The sequence below is a fragment of the Daphnia magna genome, linkage group LG2 (genome assembly GCF_020631705.1).
Source record: "Daphnia magna isolate NIES linkage group LG2, ASM2063170v1.1, whole genome shotgun sequence".
In the NCBI taxonomy this organism is placed as follows: Eukaryota; Metazoa; Arthropoda; class Branchiopoda; order Diplostraca; family Daphniidae; genus Daphnia; species Daphnia magna.
In genome coordinates, this window is record NC_059183.1 from 11,868,408 (window position 1) to 11,883,493 (window position 15,086).

The 15,086-nt window shown below is 38.8% G+C and overlaps 5 protein-coding genes across 6 annotated transcripts; 2 read left to right on the forward strand and 3 right to left on the reverse strand.

The window, feature by feature from the left end:
• Nucleotides 1–3: 3 nt before the first annotated feature.
• On the reverse strand, nucleotides 4–4,405 carry LOC116917227 (ubiquitin carboxyl-terminal hydrolase 8-like). Its single transcript, XM_032922626.2, has 14 exons — nucleotides 3,961–4,405; nucleotides 3,373–3,900; nucleotides 3,162–3,315; nucleotides 2,940–3,084; nucleotides 2,377–2,870; nucleotides 1,972–2,312; nucleotides 1,776–1,908; nucleotides 1,565–1,708; nucleotides 1,377–1,492; nucleotides 1,205–1,322; nucleotides 1,029–1,133; nucleotides 720–959; nucleotides 527–660; nucleotides 4–465 (listed from the first exon to the last, which is right to left on the reverse strand). Exons 1-14 carry the CDS (start codon nucleotides 4,047–4,049, stop codon nucleotides 141–143), a joined length of 3,066 nt encoding a protein of 1,021 aa, XP_032778517.2. The 5' UTR covers nucleotides 4,050–4,405; the 3' UTR covers nucleotides 4–140.
• Nucleotides 4,406–4,535: 130 nt separating this feature from the next.
• LOC116917290 (SWI/SNF-related matrix-associated actin-dependent regulator of chromatin subfamily B member 1-A) lies at nucleotides 4,536–6,324 on the forward strand. The gene is made up of 8 exons (XM_032922742.2): nucleotides 4,536–4,712; nucleotides 4,784–5,019; nucleotides 5,082–5,216; nucleotides 5,292–5,419; nucleotides 5,488–5,660; nucleotides 5,726–5,916; nucleotides 5,992–6,123; nucleotides 6,188–6,324. Exons 1-8 carry the CDS (start codon nucleotides 4,632–4,634, stop codon nucleotides 6,222–6,224), a joined length of 1,113 nt encoding a protein of 370 aa, XP_032778633.1. The 5' UTR covers nucleotides 4,536–4,631; the 3' UTR covers nucleotides 6,225–6,324.
• Nucleotides 6,151–7,692, reverse strand: LOC116917296 (G-protein coupled receptor 143). Its single transcript, XM_032922749.2, has 6 exons — nucleotides 7,489–7,692; nucleotides 7,303–7,414; nucleotides 7,137–7,234; nucleotides 6,898–7,076; nucleotides 6,514–6,820; nucleotides 6,151–6,445 (listed from the first exon to the last, which is right to left on the reverse strand). Exons 1-6 carry the CDS (start codon nucleotides 7,639–7,641, stop codon nucleotides 6,296–6,298), a joined length of 999 nt encoding a protein of 332 aa, XP_032778640.2. The 5' UTR covers nucleotides 7,642–7,692; the 3' UTR covers nucleotides 6,151–6,295.
• A 154-nt stretch (nucleotides 7,693–7,846) lies between these two features.
• On the reverse strand, nucleotides 7,847–9,914 carry LOC116917277 (required for meiotic nuclear division protein 1 homolog). Its single transcript, XM_032922715.2, has 7 exons — nucleotides 9,303–9,914; nucleotides 9,139–9,244; nucleotides 9,002–9,056; nucleotides 8,778–8,942; nucleotides 8,555–8,717; nucleotides 8,259–8,456; nucleotides 7,847–8,205 (listed from the first exon to the last, which is right to left on the reverse strand). The coding sequence occupies exons 1-7, from the start codon at nucleotides 9,582–9,584 to the stop codon at nucleotides 8,053–8,055; spliced, it is 1,122 nt and encodes a 373-aa protein (XP_032778606.2). The 5' UTR covers nucleotides 9,585–9,914; the 3' UTR covers nucleotides 7,847–8,052.
• Nucleotides 9,915–10,397: 483 nt separating this feature from the next.
• Nucleotides 10,398–14,932, forward strand: LOC116917251 (pyruvate kinase). Of its 2 annotated transcripts, XM_045169466.1 has the most exons (10): nucleotides 11,282–11,441; nucleotides 11,792–11,946; nucleotides 12,057–12,174; nucleotides 12,237–12,460; nucleotides 12,532–12,718; nucleotides 12,785–12,994; nucleotides 13,052–13,479; nucleotides 13,547–13,769; nucleotides 13,836–13,992; nucleotides 14,635–14,932. In XM_045169466.1, the coding sequence occupies exons 2-10, from the start codon at nucleotides 11,911–11,913 to the stop codon at nucleotides 14,657–14,659; spliced, it is 1,608 nt and encodes a 535-aa protein (XP_045025401.1). In that variant the 5' UTR covers nucleotides 11,282–11,441; nucleotides 11,792–11,910; the 3' UTR covers nucleotides 14,660–14,932. The 2 variants fall into 2 exon arrangements, with proteins under 2 accessions (XP_045025400.1, XP_045025401.1); XM_045169465.1 differs by lacking the exons at nucleotides 11,282–11,441; nucleotides 11,792–11,946 and adding an exon at nucleotides 10,398–10,554.
• Nucleotides 14,933–15,086: the final 154 nt, after the last annotated feature.

Genomic DNA, 15,086 nt, shown 5'->3' on the forward strand with positions numbered 1-15,086 from the left:
GAATTTCAAATTTCAAAAAATTATAATTATGCACTAGACAAGTAAACAAAACCAAAGAGGGGGAATAAAGTACAATACACGTTCAAAATGTTCGACACTTAAGGATGCGCTAGTCAAGCAAAAATTGGGGAACCTTCCGCTCAGTCTTGAATAACATTAACAGGTGGGGCTCGGTAATCTATCGCAGTATAGAACAAAATATATGCAGCTGAAGAACGGACCTCATTGCCACTAATTTCCATCACGTCTTGGTCATCAAATTTGAACCACTTATTGTATTCTGCGTTCTTGCAATAAGCGGTATAGTGTCCAGCATCCATTGTACCGTAATGATTCGACACGGCGTAAAGTTTGAAGCGAGTATAGCGAGGCTTATTACTTTTCACGACGTCTTTCAAGTCCAGTTCATTCACACTAAAGTCCACCATATTCAACCGTTTTCTCCATAACCCGTCGTTGTAAAATCTGATTGTGATCACTAAATTAGAATGAAATGTTTAACATGTTATAGCAAACAACCACTTACCTTTGAAGATGGACGACTAGCACAGGAGGTAACTTCCATATGTCAATTTTTTTGCTAGCTCCTCGTTTATTTTTACAAAATGGGCACGACCACCCGCTGATCTGTTCCGGTTTCGTGTACAGTTGAAAGCACTCCTGTTATGCGTATTTATGTGTAGTAATTTGAAAATTCGCAACAAGACTGAACCGTTTACCATAATACTGCACTGAGTGTTGGATGGCGGAATGGGAAGAGACAGGTTGAAAAACGGCTCAAACGTCACTGATTCTTTAGAGCAGGTGGTACACCGTAAACTAGATCTTTGTTGACCAGCAAACAGCGTGACGATGATGGATTTATTTGAAGCGGAATAGTCCTCCCAAGCCATGTTCGCAGCTTTTTCATCAGGAATATCATAGTTGTTTTGTTCTTTCAACGGCCTTTTCACGCGAATCTGAAACGACCAAGGAAGGGTTTTCTCTCAACCGTTGTGAGCCATTACACAAATAGGCATAGTTAAAACCTCATTCAATTCTTCATGCAGCCAATCCACTAGTATCGTGAGAAACTCGTGCGAGTCTTGTTGCTCGTAACCGCGAAACGATGATTTGTAGCGCCCGACTGCATTCTTGTCACGCAAATAGGTGCTTAGTACAAGGCAACCACGAAGAATACTTAAGAAAATTTATTCTGTCTTACTTTTAGGTCTTTGCATGAGATTGAACGATATTGGCCACTCCAAAGAGCATTCAAAGTAGAAGAAACTTCATCTGAAATTTCACCTCGAGTTTGTTTATTGCTTGCGTTGAGATAATTCCTACAAAAAGAGATTTTAATTTACTGCGATCAGTACCATATGACAGTTACTTACCTATAAGACCCATCGACAAAGAAATTTGTCAGAAGCATGCTATTCGAAATGCATTGTAGAATGGAGTTCATGTAACAAGTATTGCCCAAATTTTTCAATCCAGTCAGACCACGACCCTACCAGTCCATATACCAATCATTTAGTGATATTCTTTGCTATAAGGATTTGCTAGTTCAATATGGGCATACCATGTTTCCATATACCGGATTAAAATTTCGATTTTTCGACAAATCAGAATTGCGGATGATGTTTGTTCGATTTGTATCGTGCAGTTTTAGATCACGGTCAACTTTCGCCACTTTGGTACCCCGTTCAGATTCTTTTTGAAGAGCCTAAGGTTTAAATGGGACAAACGGTAACAAATAAAGGCAAAAAAGCAGGGCAAAATATCTAACCCACCTGAGCTAAATCTGGAGTTGAATGAGAACGATTCATTTTTGAACCCAAACCGAATCCAGAAGACGGCTCATCTTTCAACCTGTCTATTTTCGAAACCTCTTTTCTGGAAAAGTTTTGTCGCTGTTTTTCTAATCTAAAACAGAATTACGCAAATCGAACAACATCGTTGGATTAGGATTTTTATTTGGAAAGATACCTTTTCCTTGTTTCTTCTTCTTGTTTGTTCTCTTCGTCCCTCTTTTTCTTCATCTCTTCATTTTTTCTCGTTTGCTCATCTTTCAATCGTTGCATTCCTCTTTTGTATTCCTCTTCTTTTTCTTGTTCATCTCTTTCTTTCTCTCGAGTTTTTTCGGATTTTTTACGTAACTCCCTAAGCCTTTCAACCTCACGATTCATGGCTGCTTGTTTTACTTCTTTGTCAGTGATGCGCGCTTGAATATTTGTTTCTTCGGCGTCAGGCTTCGTTTTGTCGTTGGAGGTATCTGCATCACGTCGAATAGTTTCTACCTCTTTCCGAAGACGAGCAATTTCTAACTCCTATTCATAGAAATTAAAACAAAATTTATTTAAGCTAAGTCAAAAATTAACTTGTTGGGAAAACCTGTTGTTTGTTATCGTTTTCCATTTTCTTGAATAACTCAACCATTTCTTTCTCTCGTTCTTGAAGGTGATTGGCGATTTCGTCATTTGCTGAAGCTTCTTTTTCCCTTCTTATCCTATCCCATTCTTTCTCTTTCTCCAATCTATCCTCTGTGATTGCTAAGTGTTTTTCAACCAACTTCTCCTCGTCTTGAAGGTACTTTACCATAGCTTCTGTCTTCAAGCTTCGGTCAATTTTTGGGACTGAACCCATCCGATTAACAGACGAGGAACCAGTTACGAACCCATCATCGATGTCTTGGTCATCAGATGGTGTTTTAGGAATGTTTGATCTCGGAAGAGGCACCGGTTGAATGGACGGCTCAACTGATATTTCGTCAATTTTCTTGACTGCAGGTTTATTCGTTCGATTTATGAACGGCAGGGGGGAAGCAGTTGGTTCAATCGCTGGCGGCTTCGTGGCTTCATCAAAATCAGGATATTCGATATATTCGACTGAGCACATTAAAGATTAATATTAAATCTAATTCGATAGAGATAAAGTTTGTAATACACACGCATTACCAGGACTGATATCTTCTACTTTTGACGGTTTTGCAACTGCGTTAGCATGGGGATTCGTTGTTTGCATTGGAAATCTAAATAACCACTCATCGTAGCCTTTGCTTAGCACCTTGATAACTCCTTTATACTTTGAGCTGGGATCCCACTGTTAGTTGAAACCATTAATTGAATAATTTTGTGTTTGTTTTCAACTTAATTTTTTCCCCCTTTCTCTCTCATTACCTTCGTTAAGATCTCTTCAAGTGCATAAATTGCAGATCCTGGAAGCTTTTCTCCAAACCAATCTACCAAAATTATCACATCTGCAGTTAAACGTTTGGGCCAATCCACCTTGGCTTCTAGAGGCAGAGTTTTGTACAAAGCAGCAGCAGACAACCTAATTGTAATTTGTAAGTTGGGTAATCTTAATTCAGCACTAGTTGAATTTAGTTACCCAGGTTTTAATTTATCCTCTGGAATGCTAACACAATTTGTGTGCTTTATGTGAGAATTTTCAAAATCTTCTTTGGATCGCACATCAAATATGATAAAAGATGTGGATTTTTGCTTAATCATGGCTTCTAATTGCCATGAAGATATAAAACCACCATCAACAGATGGAAAGTTTGGGGAGTAGGCTTCAACATTGGTGGATTTTTCTTCTATTTGCTTTTCTTTGGCTTCCTTTTCTTGCTTCTCTTTTATTTCGAGTTTTTTTCTGATGACCAATTCTTCAGCTCTATCATCATACCTCCGTTGTAGGTCTTTTTGGAGATTTTCTGCATTCTCGATTGCATTTCTTACATTTTTAGTTCCAAGCAAGTTGTTGAAGAATTTTTCATCTTTTTTATATTCAGGACTCTTCCTTATTGTGTTCACCAGGTTTAAGTATTTCATAAAGCTAACATAGCTCAACTCTGCATCTCCCTTGTCACGCAGTTCAACAGCTCGATTGTATAGTTTGACAGCTGTTACAACAAGTCTGACAATCCATAAAAATAATTACAAAATTATAAAAAATTCAAGATCTATGCAATCTTACAATCGCGGGTTGGCTAACTTCAACTTCTCCGATGGTAACTCTGCTTGAAGATTAAGTTGGTCAACTGATTCTCCAAGATACAACTCCATTTTGTAAAAACTTCGTGGTAATAAAACTTTTCACATCTACTTCTTCTATTATGTTTGCCAATAGTAGTATCTTATTATTCCCACAACTGGTTTCATTCACTAGGACTAAGAGCCGATATAGAAAGTTACGATGTCAGATCATTGCTTCGACAGAAATCTAAATCTTGTTATGGATGTTAATGTGTAATCGAACGACAGACATCCCTGCCAAATTGCGCCACCCTTAAAAAATATTGACAATCTTCATTCCCCTCCTCCTTCCCAGTCCGCACTCCGCAGCCAAAATGTATAACTTCTATAAATTACTTTCTTAAGCCGACTTTATTATAATTTTGTTTAGCTTATTCGGGTTTGGCTTCGGCGGTTTGCACTTTTGGCAGTTTGGATTTTGGAGTCATATTCGCTTTTCAGTTTTCAGTTGAATAGTTGATTCACTACCTAGTACCCACCTTGGCCGCCTTGGCTACCTAGTCTGTTTTGAAATATTGATGGAAATTTGGCGGTGTTGCAAACAGACTGGTTTACTGTCTGTTGGTATTTTGCAGCGAAAAAAACTTTTATCATAAATTTATTGCTTTAAAGATGTCTTTGAAAACTTACGGAGATCGGCCAATTAGTTTCCAACTGGAAGAAAATGGGGAGTTTTATTGTATTGGATCTGAGGTTTGAATCGATTATTCTCCTGTTTATGGCCCACAATTTCCATTTGTAATCGTTTCATTGCGCGGTGTTAGGTCGGAAACTATCTTAGATTGTTTCGAGGGTCTCTATACAAGAAATATCCTGGTATGACCCGGCGCCTTATAACATCAGAAGAAAGGAAACGATTGGGCGATCTAGGGTTAAATCAACATATTTTGGCTTCAAATATTTCACTTCTCCGAGCGACAGAAGTTGAGGATATTATAGAAGGCAGAGAAGAAAAGTACCGTGCTGTTTCTGTTCAAACCATTGAACCGCTGTTCCCCAAGTAAACAGTAATTATATATGAAAATGTTATCATATAATTTATATTGTTATTTACACTTGCAGAGATCCTAAAGCTAAAAAACCCATTCCATGGGTTCCAGCTATTCCAAATAGTTCTCACTTGGATGCTGTTCCTCAAGCAACATGCATCAACAGAAATAGATTAGGGCCTAAGAAAGTCCGAACATTTCCTCTCTGGTAAGATCAGCCTGTATTTCAAATTGTCAATGTTATAAAAAAATTAATAAAAAAACACCAATGTCTCCTGGCTAGTTTTGATGACACAGATCCAGCTGGAGTTCATGAAAACAGTAACCAACTAGAGCTTTTGGTACCCATTCGGCTAGACATGGAGATTGAAGGGCAAAAGTTAAGGGATACATTTACATGGAACAGAAATGGTAACTTAACTTTATTCCTTAGCTTTTATAATACTATTTTTGAATAAATTCAACTTTTTCATAAACAGAGACATTAATTACTCCGGAACAATTTGCTGAGGTCCTCTGTGATGACCTAGACTTAAACCCTATAACTTTCGTTCCAGCAATTGCTCAATGTATACGACAGCAGCTTGACTCGTTCCCCGCAGAAGGGGAAGCTCTTATAGAAGGCCAAACTGACCAACGAGTGATCATTAAGGTAAACAGCTTTCTACTGTACCATACAGGCTCCAGCGAAAAGAAAATTCATTTATGTATTCGCAGCTAAACATTCATGTCGGAAATATTTCTTTGGTTGATCAACTCGAGTGGGATCTAAGTGAACCAAATAATAGCCCAGAGCAGGTGGCTTTGAAGATCTGTGCTGAATTAGGTCTTGGCGGTGAATTTGTAACCGCTATCGCATACAGCGTCCGTGGTCAACTTTCTTGGCACCAGAGAACATATGCTTTCAGGTTTTAACCTTTTTATCGTACAAATCATCGTTTTTTTCTTTTTGTAAAAATCAAGTCTTATGATTACACCAACAGTGAAGCTCCGCTTTCTTCTGTTGAATTGCCATTCCGCCCCCAAGCTGAAGCAGAACAGTGGTCTCCATTCATCGAAACACTGACGGATGCTGAGATGGAGAAGAAAATTCGCGATCAAGATCGTAATACAAGGTATACGACTAAGAAAACATATGCTTGTAGATGTCTAATTTTCTTTATTTGTGTGTGTGTGCAGGCGAATGCGACGCTTGGCCAACGCTACCCCTTGGTAGAAACTTGAAGTATGTACCGTTTTTCTCTCAATCCCGTAATTTCGAACGTAACACGTTTGGGTTTTTGTCATTCATAATAAAAGTGGAGTTTCTTCCTGTGGTTCTGTTTTTCTTATTTGTACCGAGGCGAACCATCCTCGAAGTTGAGATCTGGGTTGCCGACGTTTTGGTATCCGATAAAGCATTATGTTGAAGACGCCTTGGAGCGGGTTCAACAGAGCCTGTTTTCAAACAAAGGAATGGTTTCTTTTACTTGCTCGTAATTATGATTTTAAACTGATAATCTCACCATCAGATACCAGTTCGCTAGCACCCAGGTCACCGGCAACTTGTACCAAGAAATCCAAAGTACGAGACCATTAACTATATTAGGCATCCAGCAGAGGTAGAAGACGGAGACTATCAAGATGAACTTAAGCTTGAGTGACTCCACAAGGCGCCGCTCTGTAGTTGTGTATCTTGCATAGCGTCGAGTTAGAGAAATTTCAGCTTGGCGAAAAGCTGACATAAAAAGAAAAGGGCACGCTAGACAAGTCAATACGAGTGGCAAATACGTTGCCACGTGATTTGGCAGTAACTTCACAAAAGTATCGTAGCTTGAATATGTTAAACAATGAAAGAAAAAACAAATTCAGTTTCTGTTGGTGATTTTCAAAGTAGGAATATCTGTTACCCATTTCCAGGAAAGTAAAGCATTGTTAAGCCTACAATGCAAAGAATAATCGCTCCACCCCATGCACTAAAGTGGTAAACTGGGGCTGCAAATGGTTGATCAAAGGTTATGCGTCGAACATCAACCGCATAAACCAAGGTCCACAGATGTGAGCTCGTGTACGAAAATTGAATCCAGCCCTTTCAAATCAAAATCTTAAGCTAGTGTGGCGTAGAAAAGTAGCAGGAATTAGAACTTGCTGAAATAATGGCACAAAACGTCGGATTCAAGGGAGTAAACATCGCGTGCGAAGACCAGTCTTGTGAAAGAAACCAGCCCGTTGATCTAATAATTAATCCTAATTCACAAAAGAGCTTAAACTCATGTTACACAGTTGTGCAATAGAAAACTTGTTATTTTTCTTACCAAATGCTGCGAATGTATCAGCTAAAGCAAGCCAAAACAAAACGTTATTTCCTCGCAGACCCACGTTGAAGTATTGATAGCGAGGAAATGGTGCTGCATAACGGAGATTAAGCTAATCGGAGATAAACGTTAAAAAAATAAGTCTTAAGAATGAACACCAGGCTAGTGGTGTGGTGGCATACATACCTGGTATACAGAACCAAGAAATCCAACTATTGCCGACGCCAAACTTAATCCATAGTAGGCGGACTGATGCAGCTCCAGCAAATGATATTGCTGTGAACGGTTGCTGGTGGTTAAACAACACAAGGACTGCAAAGATGGATCGGCCATTACCATCCACAGCTCCTTTCCCTACACTAACTTCACATACAGTGGACTATTGTCAGAGAATAGTTTTTACAGAACAAGGCGGAAAGAAGACGAAACGAGAAGCCGTAGAATGAATGACGCTAGATTTTAAAGCCCTTGAAGTGCCTAGAAATAAAACATTATGTGGGTTGTATATCTGCATAAACAACATGGCGTTACGGAGGGAAAAAAATCGCCGTTACTTATTTATTTTCCGAAAAAATCGCAAAAAGTTGAGGCGGAAGATCCCGTATTCTTTTCAGTCAGCTTCAAGAACTTATTTACAAATGGCAGAAAGCTAAACAATACTATAACCATTACCAAACCCAGTAGTATCCCTTCCGAAGGTGTTCGTAATGTGCGGCATTTGAGCAGAATACCCGACTAATCTAGATAGAATTACATATGGAATAGATGGACAACTTCAAACCCCACTTCAACCGTAATAAGGGCAATAATCATCCATTCAAGACGAGTATGGTGCGCATCGGTTAACTGGCGAGATAGTAATTCAACGAGTTCAACACAATGATTCAATTTTTCGTTCATCACCTAAAAACGACAATTACTTTTTGAAAAAGTGCTTTATTTAATATGTCTGATACCTTTGTTCTTTTCGAAATATTCAAATGATTGCATGTTTTATGATAAAGAGTTTCCAAGTTTTCTCGATCCCAATAAAAATCGGGCGTGTCAAGCAAATCGGAACTGAGATTTATCAAGTGCCTCAATGAGAATAGTTCTCCTTGTTTCTTCAATACGTCGGAACGTGATAATTGGATCCTTCCAACTTCTTTCAAATCCTAAAAAAAAAGTGAAATAATAAAAATACTTGAATATTTGAACAGACCAGAAGCAAGTGGTGTTTTGTTTTGTTTTTTTTCATTCTCCGAATTCATACCTCAACTACAAACTCAATAGAATCGACGTACTTTTCCAAAGAAGCTTCCCAGGTCGCTAGCTTTACTGAAAGGGCCAAGGCATTTGAAAAGGTATATTTTTCCAAATCAGTGGAACCCTCATCATTCAACAGGATACGGCCATTCATTAGACGCGTTTTGTTACTAGAAATAAAGATAATTAAAGCAGATGATATTGACAGATTACTGTTTTTCTCTACTTACAAGACTTCTGTGTATGCATAAACCATTTTTTCGTTTCCTTCAGCAACAATATCTTTGTCATAGCTTTCATCTTCACAGATTTTGAGAAATAACAACACATTTTTGCGCTCTAGTTCTGAAACATTCCAAAATACCACAGAACCTTCACGGAAAAAGTATATTTCCCTATGAAAATAAAAATTTTACCAGTTTTCTGATGAATATCTTATGATAAATGGTTTTACCTAGGTTCCCGATCCACTTGGTAACGTGCAGAAACATGTAAGACATCATGGATATCTAGTATGTAAAAAAAACAGAAAATATTTATTGATTGAAGAATCTCTGCATTAAAATATTTCAATTGAAAAACTTTAAAAACCTTCAGACATTGAGGAAGGATGATAAAGTCCTTGTTGCTGGAGCCCTTGCATGAGTTTCTTAAGATCATATTCTTCAGCGGTACTGTAGGCAACTACTTCCCATTGCTAAAAATCATCAAAACCATTAATGGAAACCATGTGTATTTTTTAATGCAATAAATACCGGGCTGCTAGAAGGTTGGTGTTCATCCTCAATTACAGTTCTCCTTTTACGGTCTGACTTTCTTTTTGTTGAAGAAGGATTTGGTTTTTGTTCGCGGTTTTCTTGATATCTAAATGACGATATGCTGAAGTATCTCGTGCACGGGGAAACTTTCACGGGCAGCGAAGGGCTGATGCAAGAATGTTTTAGCCAAATTTGCTGGGGTCGAACAGAGACAAACCGTGAAACATTTCTTACAGTAGGTATGATAACACGAGAAATTCCTAATTTTAAAGATAACATTTCAAATAGTCTGTTAAACTTTCTTAAAATACGCTTATTGGCGAAATAGTTTAACGACAGCAAGCATTTATCCCATGTGCTCGTGGATAACAAAAAGAAAACATCAAATCATTTCGATTTTGCTGTTGCCAGACTACAATTAATCGGGATGCGGCCTTCAACAGACCTGTTCCGGCTGTTCGTCTTGCTATTTCGAACACGTGTTTTTCTTTACGTCGTAAATTTCTATGCTTATGAATTCACGATCAAGAAACTTGGGTATAGCAGGGGGCGAATTCCTCTATTGCCACGTTTTAATTCGCTGAATGAACATAATTTAGCGTAATAGATAAAATCGATACCCCTAAGAAATCGCAAACGCCATTTAAGGTTACGATATTTGTTTCATGTATCATTTGAGCAAGACGCAGTAATGACCATACCATAGAGAAATGGAACAATTATGTGACAATTTTCGAGGAAGAAGGCGAATTTCCTCAGTGGACCAAAGAAACAAAGAAAGCGACGTTGCCGCAATTAAAGGAGAGCTTCCTTTTCGCGAAGTTAAAAAGCAAAAAGTGTCTTCCTTATTTAACTAATTAACTGAAAAGCTCCACTCTAATCGACACATATTGAAATGCTTAGTTTGCTTCGTTCTTATAAAAAATTTCGTGCGAACTTTTTTGTCAATTATATTTTTTCTTCTAAAAAAACATTAATTATTCGAAAGAGATGATGAAATTTGGCGGTTTTCTCGCCGGAAGGTGAAATTAGATCCAAAAAAGGGAAACTTTGAAATCGCCATCTACAGGCAATCTGCTATATTTATTACGTCAAACCAAGCCCTACGTTCTCTGAGGCATTTGGCGTTGTCTACAGACAGCTGAAACATAGCACGTGATTTCGCTCGTCCTTTGTCACTTAAAACCCATTGAAAATGATGAAAGTTGGACCTGAAAGCCCCGTAAAGGGTTCTAAATTCGAATTCAAAGTAAGTAGATTTAAATCTTTCTGTGTATTAATGTCAAATAATGTATAGTCTTGCAGTCATTTTGGGAGAGAAAGAGACATGATTCTGAATTGTACGATATCCGGTTCTCGCCGGGTACCGGTTACGTCACGGTTTTTAATGTCGCAACAATACCGTTATCGTGATCGATCATTCTATGTTGAATTTTCAACTCTATGTTGTTTGTTTTAGAGTTTTTAGTCTTAATTTTTCATCAAAATGGCCACCATATCTGTGAAGTAGGTGAGGAGGAAGTGAAAGGTGCTAGAGCTACCTTCGTTGTATTTGCCATTTAAAACACACTTTTGGTTCGATCATCCGTGAAACTTCACTAGCAACCCCAAATTAGCAATTTTAAGTTATAAATATTAAAGGATGAAATGTTTTTTTTCAAATATTCTATTGGATAAAGTGGGGCACGTAATAGTTCCACACGTGATCACTTCGTGAAGTTTTGAACTTTCGCGCCCTTGCGTCTTAATGGTGGCCATAAGATAAAATCACGAATAGGTAATGTAACTATTCCGGCAATCTTAAAAGATGTTTAGGACTTTGTGATTTGTAATCTGATTCTAAAATTCAGTTAAAATCAGCTAGTCAATTTGTATTGCCTAGAATATACGACTAAATGAACTTCTAAACCTTTGATGACATTGATTTTGTAGAGGTTACCAGGAGAATTAGAGGAGAATTGTTTCGCACGATGGATCTAAGTTGCGCATGCTCTTTGGGTAGATCACGTGATCGTGAAACCGTAAGTATAAATGGATCGGGAGTAACGACACCGTGAGTCGTGTTTCTCGTTAGTTCTTGGCGGCCATTGACAGTACAATATCTTTGCTCTTTTGTACAATCTACACATCTGTAAGGTAGTCAAATTCTGTTTTCGTTTTTAAAAGATGTAATTAACACTGTAAAAACGGTAACGGTAAATCAAGAAGAAATGTAGTTTTTCTCCTATCGATTTGAACGTTATTGATCGTTGTTTACCGGTAAAATCCCGATCGGTCATGTCAGCCCAAACCAAGGTCACCCTGAATAGTCCTTGCTCTGGGTTCTAAAAGTAATTTTGGAACATGGGAAAAACTGGCCGAATTGGATGCCGTTCCAGGTCCAATTTGCATTTTGGAGTCCCCTGGAACGGCATACTGAAACTTTGTATCACGAGTCTAGTCGCTATCCGGTGGGCTATGTTTGCTGATGCGATTCCGTTATTCAGAGTTGAAAACCTGCTGGACCGCCTTCTTCCAATCGAGAAACAAAATCTTCTTTCCGGCCCCAGCTGTTGTGGTGAATTTACCTCTTTCTTGCGTAGCAACAACAAGGAATACATACACAATGGTGTTGCCTTTCCAAGATCCCCGTGACGATGTGGTAGGCAATTGCAATGCCCAATCGCACGCACCTTGCACTTCTTTCAATTATTCTTCATATTAAACCATTACTATAAAAATGACTTAAAATGTTCTTCTATTTTCCACCAGGCTAGCGATGGCACTCGATCCAATATTCCAGCCAACACTCATATCGATCATCTTTGCTCATTGGATATCAACACCAAAGCCTCTCGAGTTCGTCTATCTGGAATTATCTGCACCATTGGTAAATAACTTTTAATTAGCTATTATTATTGCCCAATTATGTACGTCTTTTTCATTGTTTAGGCCCTGCTTCGGCCAAGGTTGAGATGCTAGAAAAAATGGTTGAAACCGGAATGAACATTGCTCGTATGAACTTTTCTCATGGCTCGTATGAGTACCACGGAAATACCGTTGCCTCTGTTCGTCAAGCTGTCAAGAACTTGGGCGATAAGCTTAAAATGACTGTGCCCGTCGCTATTGCCCTTGACACTAAAGGTCCCGAGATCCGTACTGGCCTGCTGGAAGGAGTAAGCCCCCCACCTTTTTTTTATCCTTTCGAAATCCAATAGTTATTTTCATGATTGGGGGTTTACTTTAGGGACCTTCAGCCGAAGTCGAGTTGAAAAAAGGAAACTCTGTTAAGTTGACTACTGATCCAGCATTCCTCGAGAAAGGCACAGCCGAACTCATCTATGTTGACTACACCAACATTTGCAAGGTCGTCAGTGTCAATAGCCACGTCTATGTTGATGATGGCCTCATTTCTCTCGTCGTCAAAGAAATTGGTACGAAGTTAATTTGAATTTACCAGGTCAAGCTAATGAAACATCTTTATTATCAATTGATTCCAGGAAGCAATTATCTCAACTGCGAAATCGAAAACGGTGGTTCGTTAGGAAGCAAGAAGGGTGTTAACTTGCCAGGCACTAATGTCGACTTGCCAGCCGTCTCTGAGAAGGACAAATCTGATCTTCTTTTTGGTGTTGAGCAAGGAGTCGATATGATCTTTGCTTCTTTCATCCGAAACGCTGCCGCCGTTCACGAGATTCGTGAAATCCTCGGTATTTGCTATATCAGTTCAGCCAGAAGATCTTGACCATAACCATTCTTTTAAATAGGTGAAAAGGGTCGTAACATTCTCATCATTTCCAAGATTGAAAACCATCAAGGTGTTCACAATTTGGATGAAATTATCGAAGCATCTGATGGTATCATGGTCGCTCGCGGTGATCTTGGTATCGAAATCCCTCCCGAGAAAGTCTTTTTGGCCCAAAAGTGCATGATTGCTAAATGCAACAAGGCCGGCAAACCCGTCATTTGCGCCACACAAATGCTCGAGTCTATGATCACTAAGCCCCGTCCCACTCGCGCTGAAGGTTCTGATGTTGCCAATGCCATCTTGGATGGTGCAGATTGCGTCATGCTTAGCGGAGAAACAGCAAAGGGAGACTACCCATTGGATTGTGTTCGCACCATGGCCAATATCGCCAAGGAAGCCGAAGCAGCCATGTGGCATAAGCAGCTCTTTACTGAACTGTCTGGCATGGTTTGTTCTTTCAACTTGTGTCCGGCTCAATTCCAATTACTCATTTTATGGGGTTTCTTTTTTCAAGGTCGTTACTCCGGCAGATTCCACACACACTGTGGCCATTGCTGCCGTAGAGGCTGCATTCAAGAGCCAAGCAGCTGCCATCATTACATTAACAACTAGCGGTCTCACTGCTCATCTCATGGCCAAATACCGACCCCGTTGCCCCATTATTGCAGTCACCAGGAACGAACAGGTGGCCCGTCAATGTCACCTCTGGCGTGGAATCCTACCACTTCATTTCGCAGGCAGGTTTCCTTTTTTTCATTCTAAGATTGCCATGTTAATAATCTGTTTTTATTTTTATTTTTTAGAATCCCGCGTGCCTGATTGGCTGAAGGATGTTGATGCTCGCGTTCAGTACGGAATAAATTTCGGAAAGACCCGTGGATTTATTCGCACTGGAGATCCGATCATTGTTATCACCGGATGGAAGCAGGGATCGGGATTCACCAATACTTTTAGACTGCTGTATGTGGATACTGATTAGACACACAAATCACGCAGCTTCTATTTTGGCTTCATGCAAACGCAGCGACATAAGCAACACTACATCAACAACGTCGGATTCCCGCCTTGAGCGTTTAAATTAGCGAACAGAATCTTGTTTTTTTGTTTTTGTTATTGAAAGCGTAGTCTTACGTTGTCCTTCTTTGTTTTTAAACGTTATCATCGTCCTTGAAGTTATCAATTTCGTCTATGATCTTTATAGTAACTGTGCAGAAAGGAAGCTGAAGCATTAAATAGAACTAACGTATTGGTTCTCAAATCAAGCATTCTTTGTCGTTGTTTTGTTTATTTGTGAGACGAGGTCACTTTCCGTTTATTGTTCTTCCCAAAGCATTTGTCTTTGTATCATCAGCTTTTAAAAGGTCGCTTTATTGCCATTTGAGCTGTTGGCTACTATGTACTGCTTCGTTATGTTGAGTGATTGACGAAGTAAAGTATTTGCGTGAGGAAAGGGTGATTCTCCCGGTGAAAAACAGAATTAGGAAGACATATTCTCGTTTATACGAAGATATGTTAACTTCCGTCGCTGATTATTCTGTTTTCTACGAATTTGTGCACGAAACAAAACTACTAATTATTGTTCTTTTGTTTTCTTTTTGACAGTTACGAAGGTACACGATACCTGTAAATGGCATGCAAAATTGAGTTGCCAAAAACGTCAAGCTGCATGCCTTGGCTAGTTCCTGTTATTTTATTTTCAAGCCAGTTTCATCGGCCAAGGACTACCTCCAACAGGTGTATGTTATTTTGTTTTAGTTAAATTTTGATTTTACGTGTTTTTTTGTGTTTCATCAAACCTTTGCGTGTCTTTGTGTTCTATACGTAGATCAATATTTTGAGACTTGATAAAAAATTCTAGTAATTAAAACGTTGTCAAATAAAATACAAGTCGTCAAACGAGTCTTGCTTGTTAAGTTTTACAGGTGAAATACATAGGCAACCAATTTTTAATTGGCTGTTTAAAAAACGGATATATTTCTCAAACTAGTAGTAATTCGTAAACGAAGTAATTAGATAAACAATCAAGCTCGAAAGAAAAACCTCATTCGTTTGAG

Coding starts and splice junctions, on each gene's coding strand:
- LOC116917251 (XM_045169465.1), top strand. CDS start 10,501: ATGATGAAAGTTGGACCTGAAAGCCCCGTAAAGGGTTCTAAATTCGAA. Junction 12,175..12,236: donor TGGAATTATCTGCACCATTG/GTAAATAACTTT, acceptor TTCATTGTTTAG/GCCCTGCTTCGGCCAAGGTT. Junction 12,461..12,531: donor GTACTGGCCTGCTGGAAGGA/GTAAGCCCCCCA, acceptor GGTTTACTTTAG/GGACCTTCAGCCGAAGTCGA.
- LOC116917290 (XM_032922742.2), top strand. CDS start 4,632: ATGTCTTTGAAAACTTACGGAGATCGGCCAATTAGTTTCCAACTGGAA. Junction 5,420..5,487: donor ATTTACATGGAACAGAAATG/GTAACTTAACTT, acceptor TTTCATAAACAG/AGACATTAATTACTCCGGAA. Junction 5,661..5,725: donor ACCAACGAGTGATCATTAAG/GTAAACAGCTTT, acceptor ATGTATTCGCAG/CTAAACATTCATGTCGGAAA.
- LOC116917227 (XM_032922626.2), bottom strand. CDS start 4,049: ATGGAGTTGTATCTTGGAGAATCAGTTGACCAACTTAATCTTCAAGCA. Junction 3,901..3,960: donor AAGTTAGCCAACCCGCGATT/GTAAGATTGCAT, acceptor ATGGATTGTCAG/ACTTGTTGTAACAGCTGTCA. Junction 466..526: donor CTAGTCGTCCATCTTCAAAG/GTAAGTGGTTGT, acceptor GATCACAATCAG/ATTTTACAACGACGGGTTAT.
- LOC116917296 (XM_032922749.2), bottom strand. CDS start 7,641: ATGGTAATGGCCGATCCATCTTTGCAGTCCTTGTGTTGTTTAACCACC. Junction 7,235..7,302: donor TGATACATTCGCAGCATTTG/GTAAGAAAAATA, acceptor TTTGTGAATTAG/GATTAATTATTAGATCAACG. Junction 7,077..7,136: donor CGTTTTGTGCCATTATTTCA/GCAAGTTCTAAT, acceptor TTGATTTGAAAG/GGCTGGATTCAATTTTCGTA.
- LOC116917277 (XM_032922715.2), bottom strand. CDS start 9,584: ATGTTATCTTTAAAATTAGGAATTTCTCGTGTTATCATACCTACTGTA. Junction 9,245..9,302: donor ACCAACCTTCTAGCAGCCCG/GTATTTATTGCA, acceptor GATGATTTTTAG/CAATGGGAAGTAGTTGCCTA. Junction 8,943..9,001: donor CAAGTGGATCGGGAACCTAG/GTAAAACCATTT, acceptor TTATTTTCATAG/GGAAATATACTTTTTCCGTG.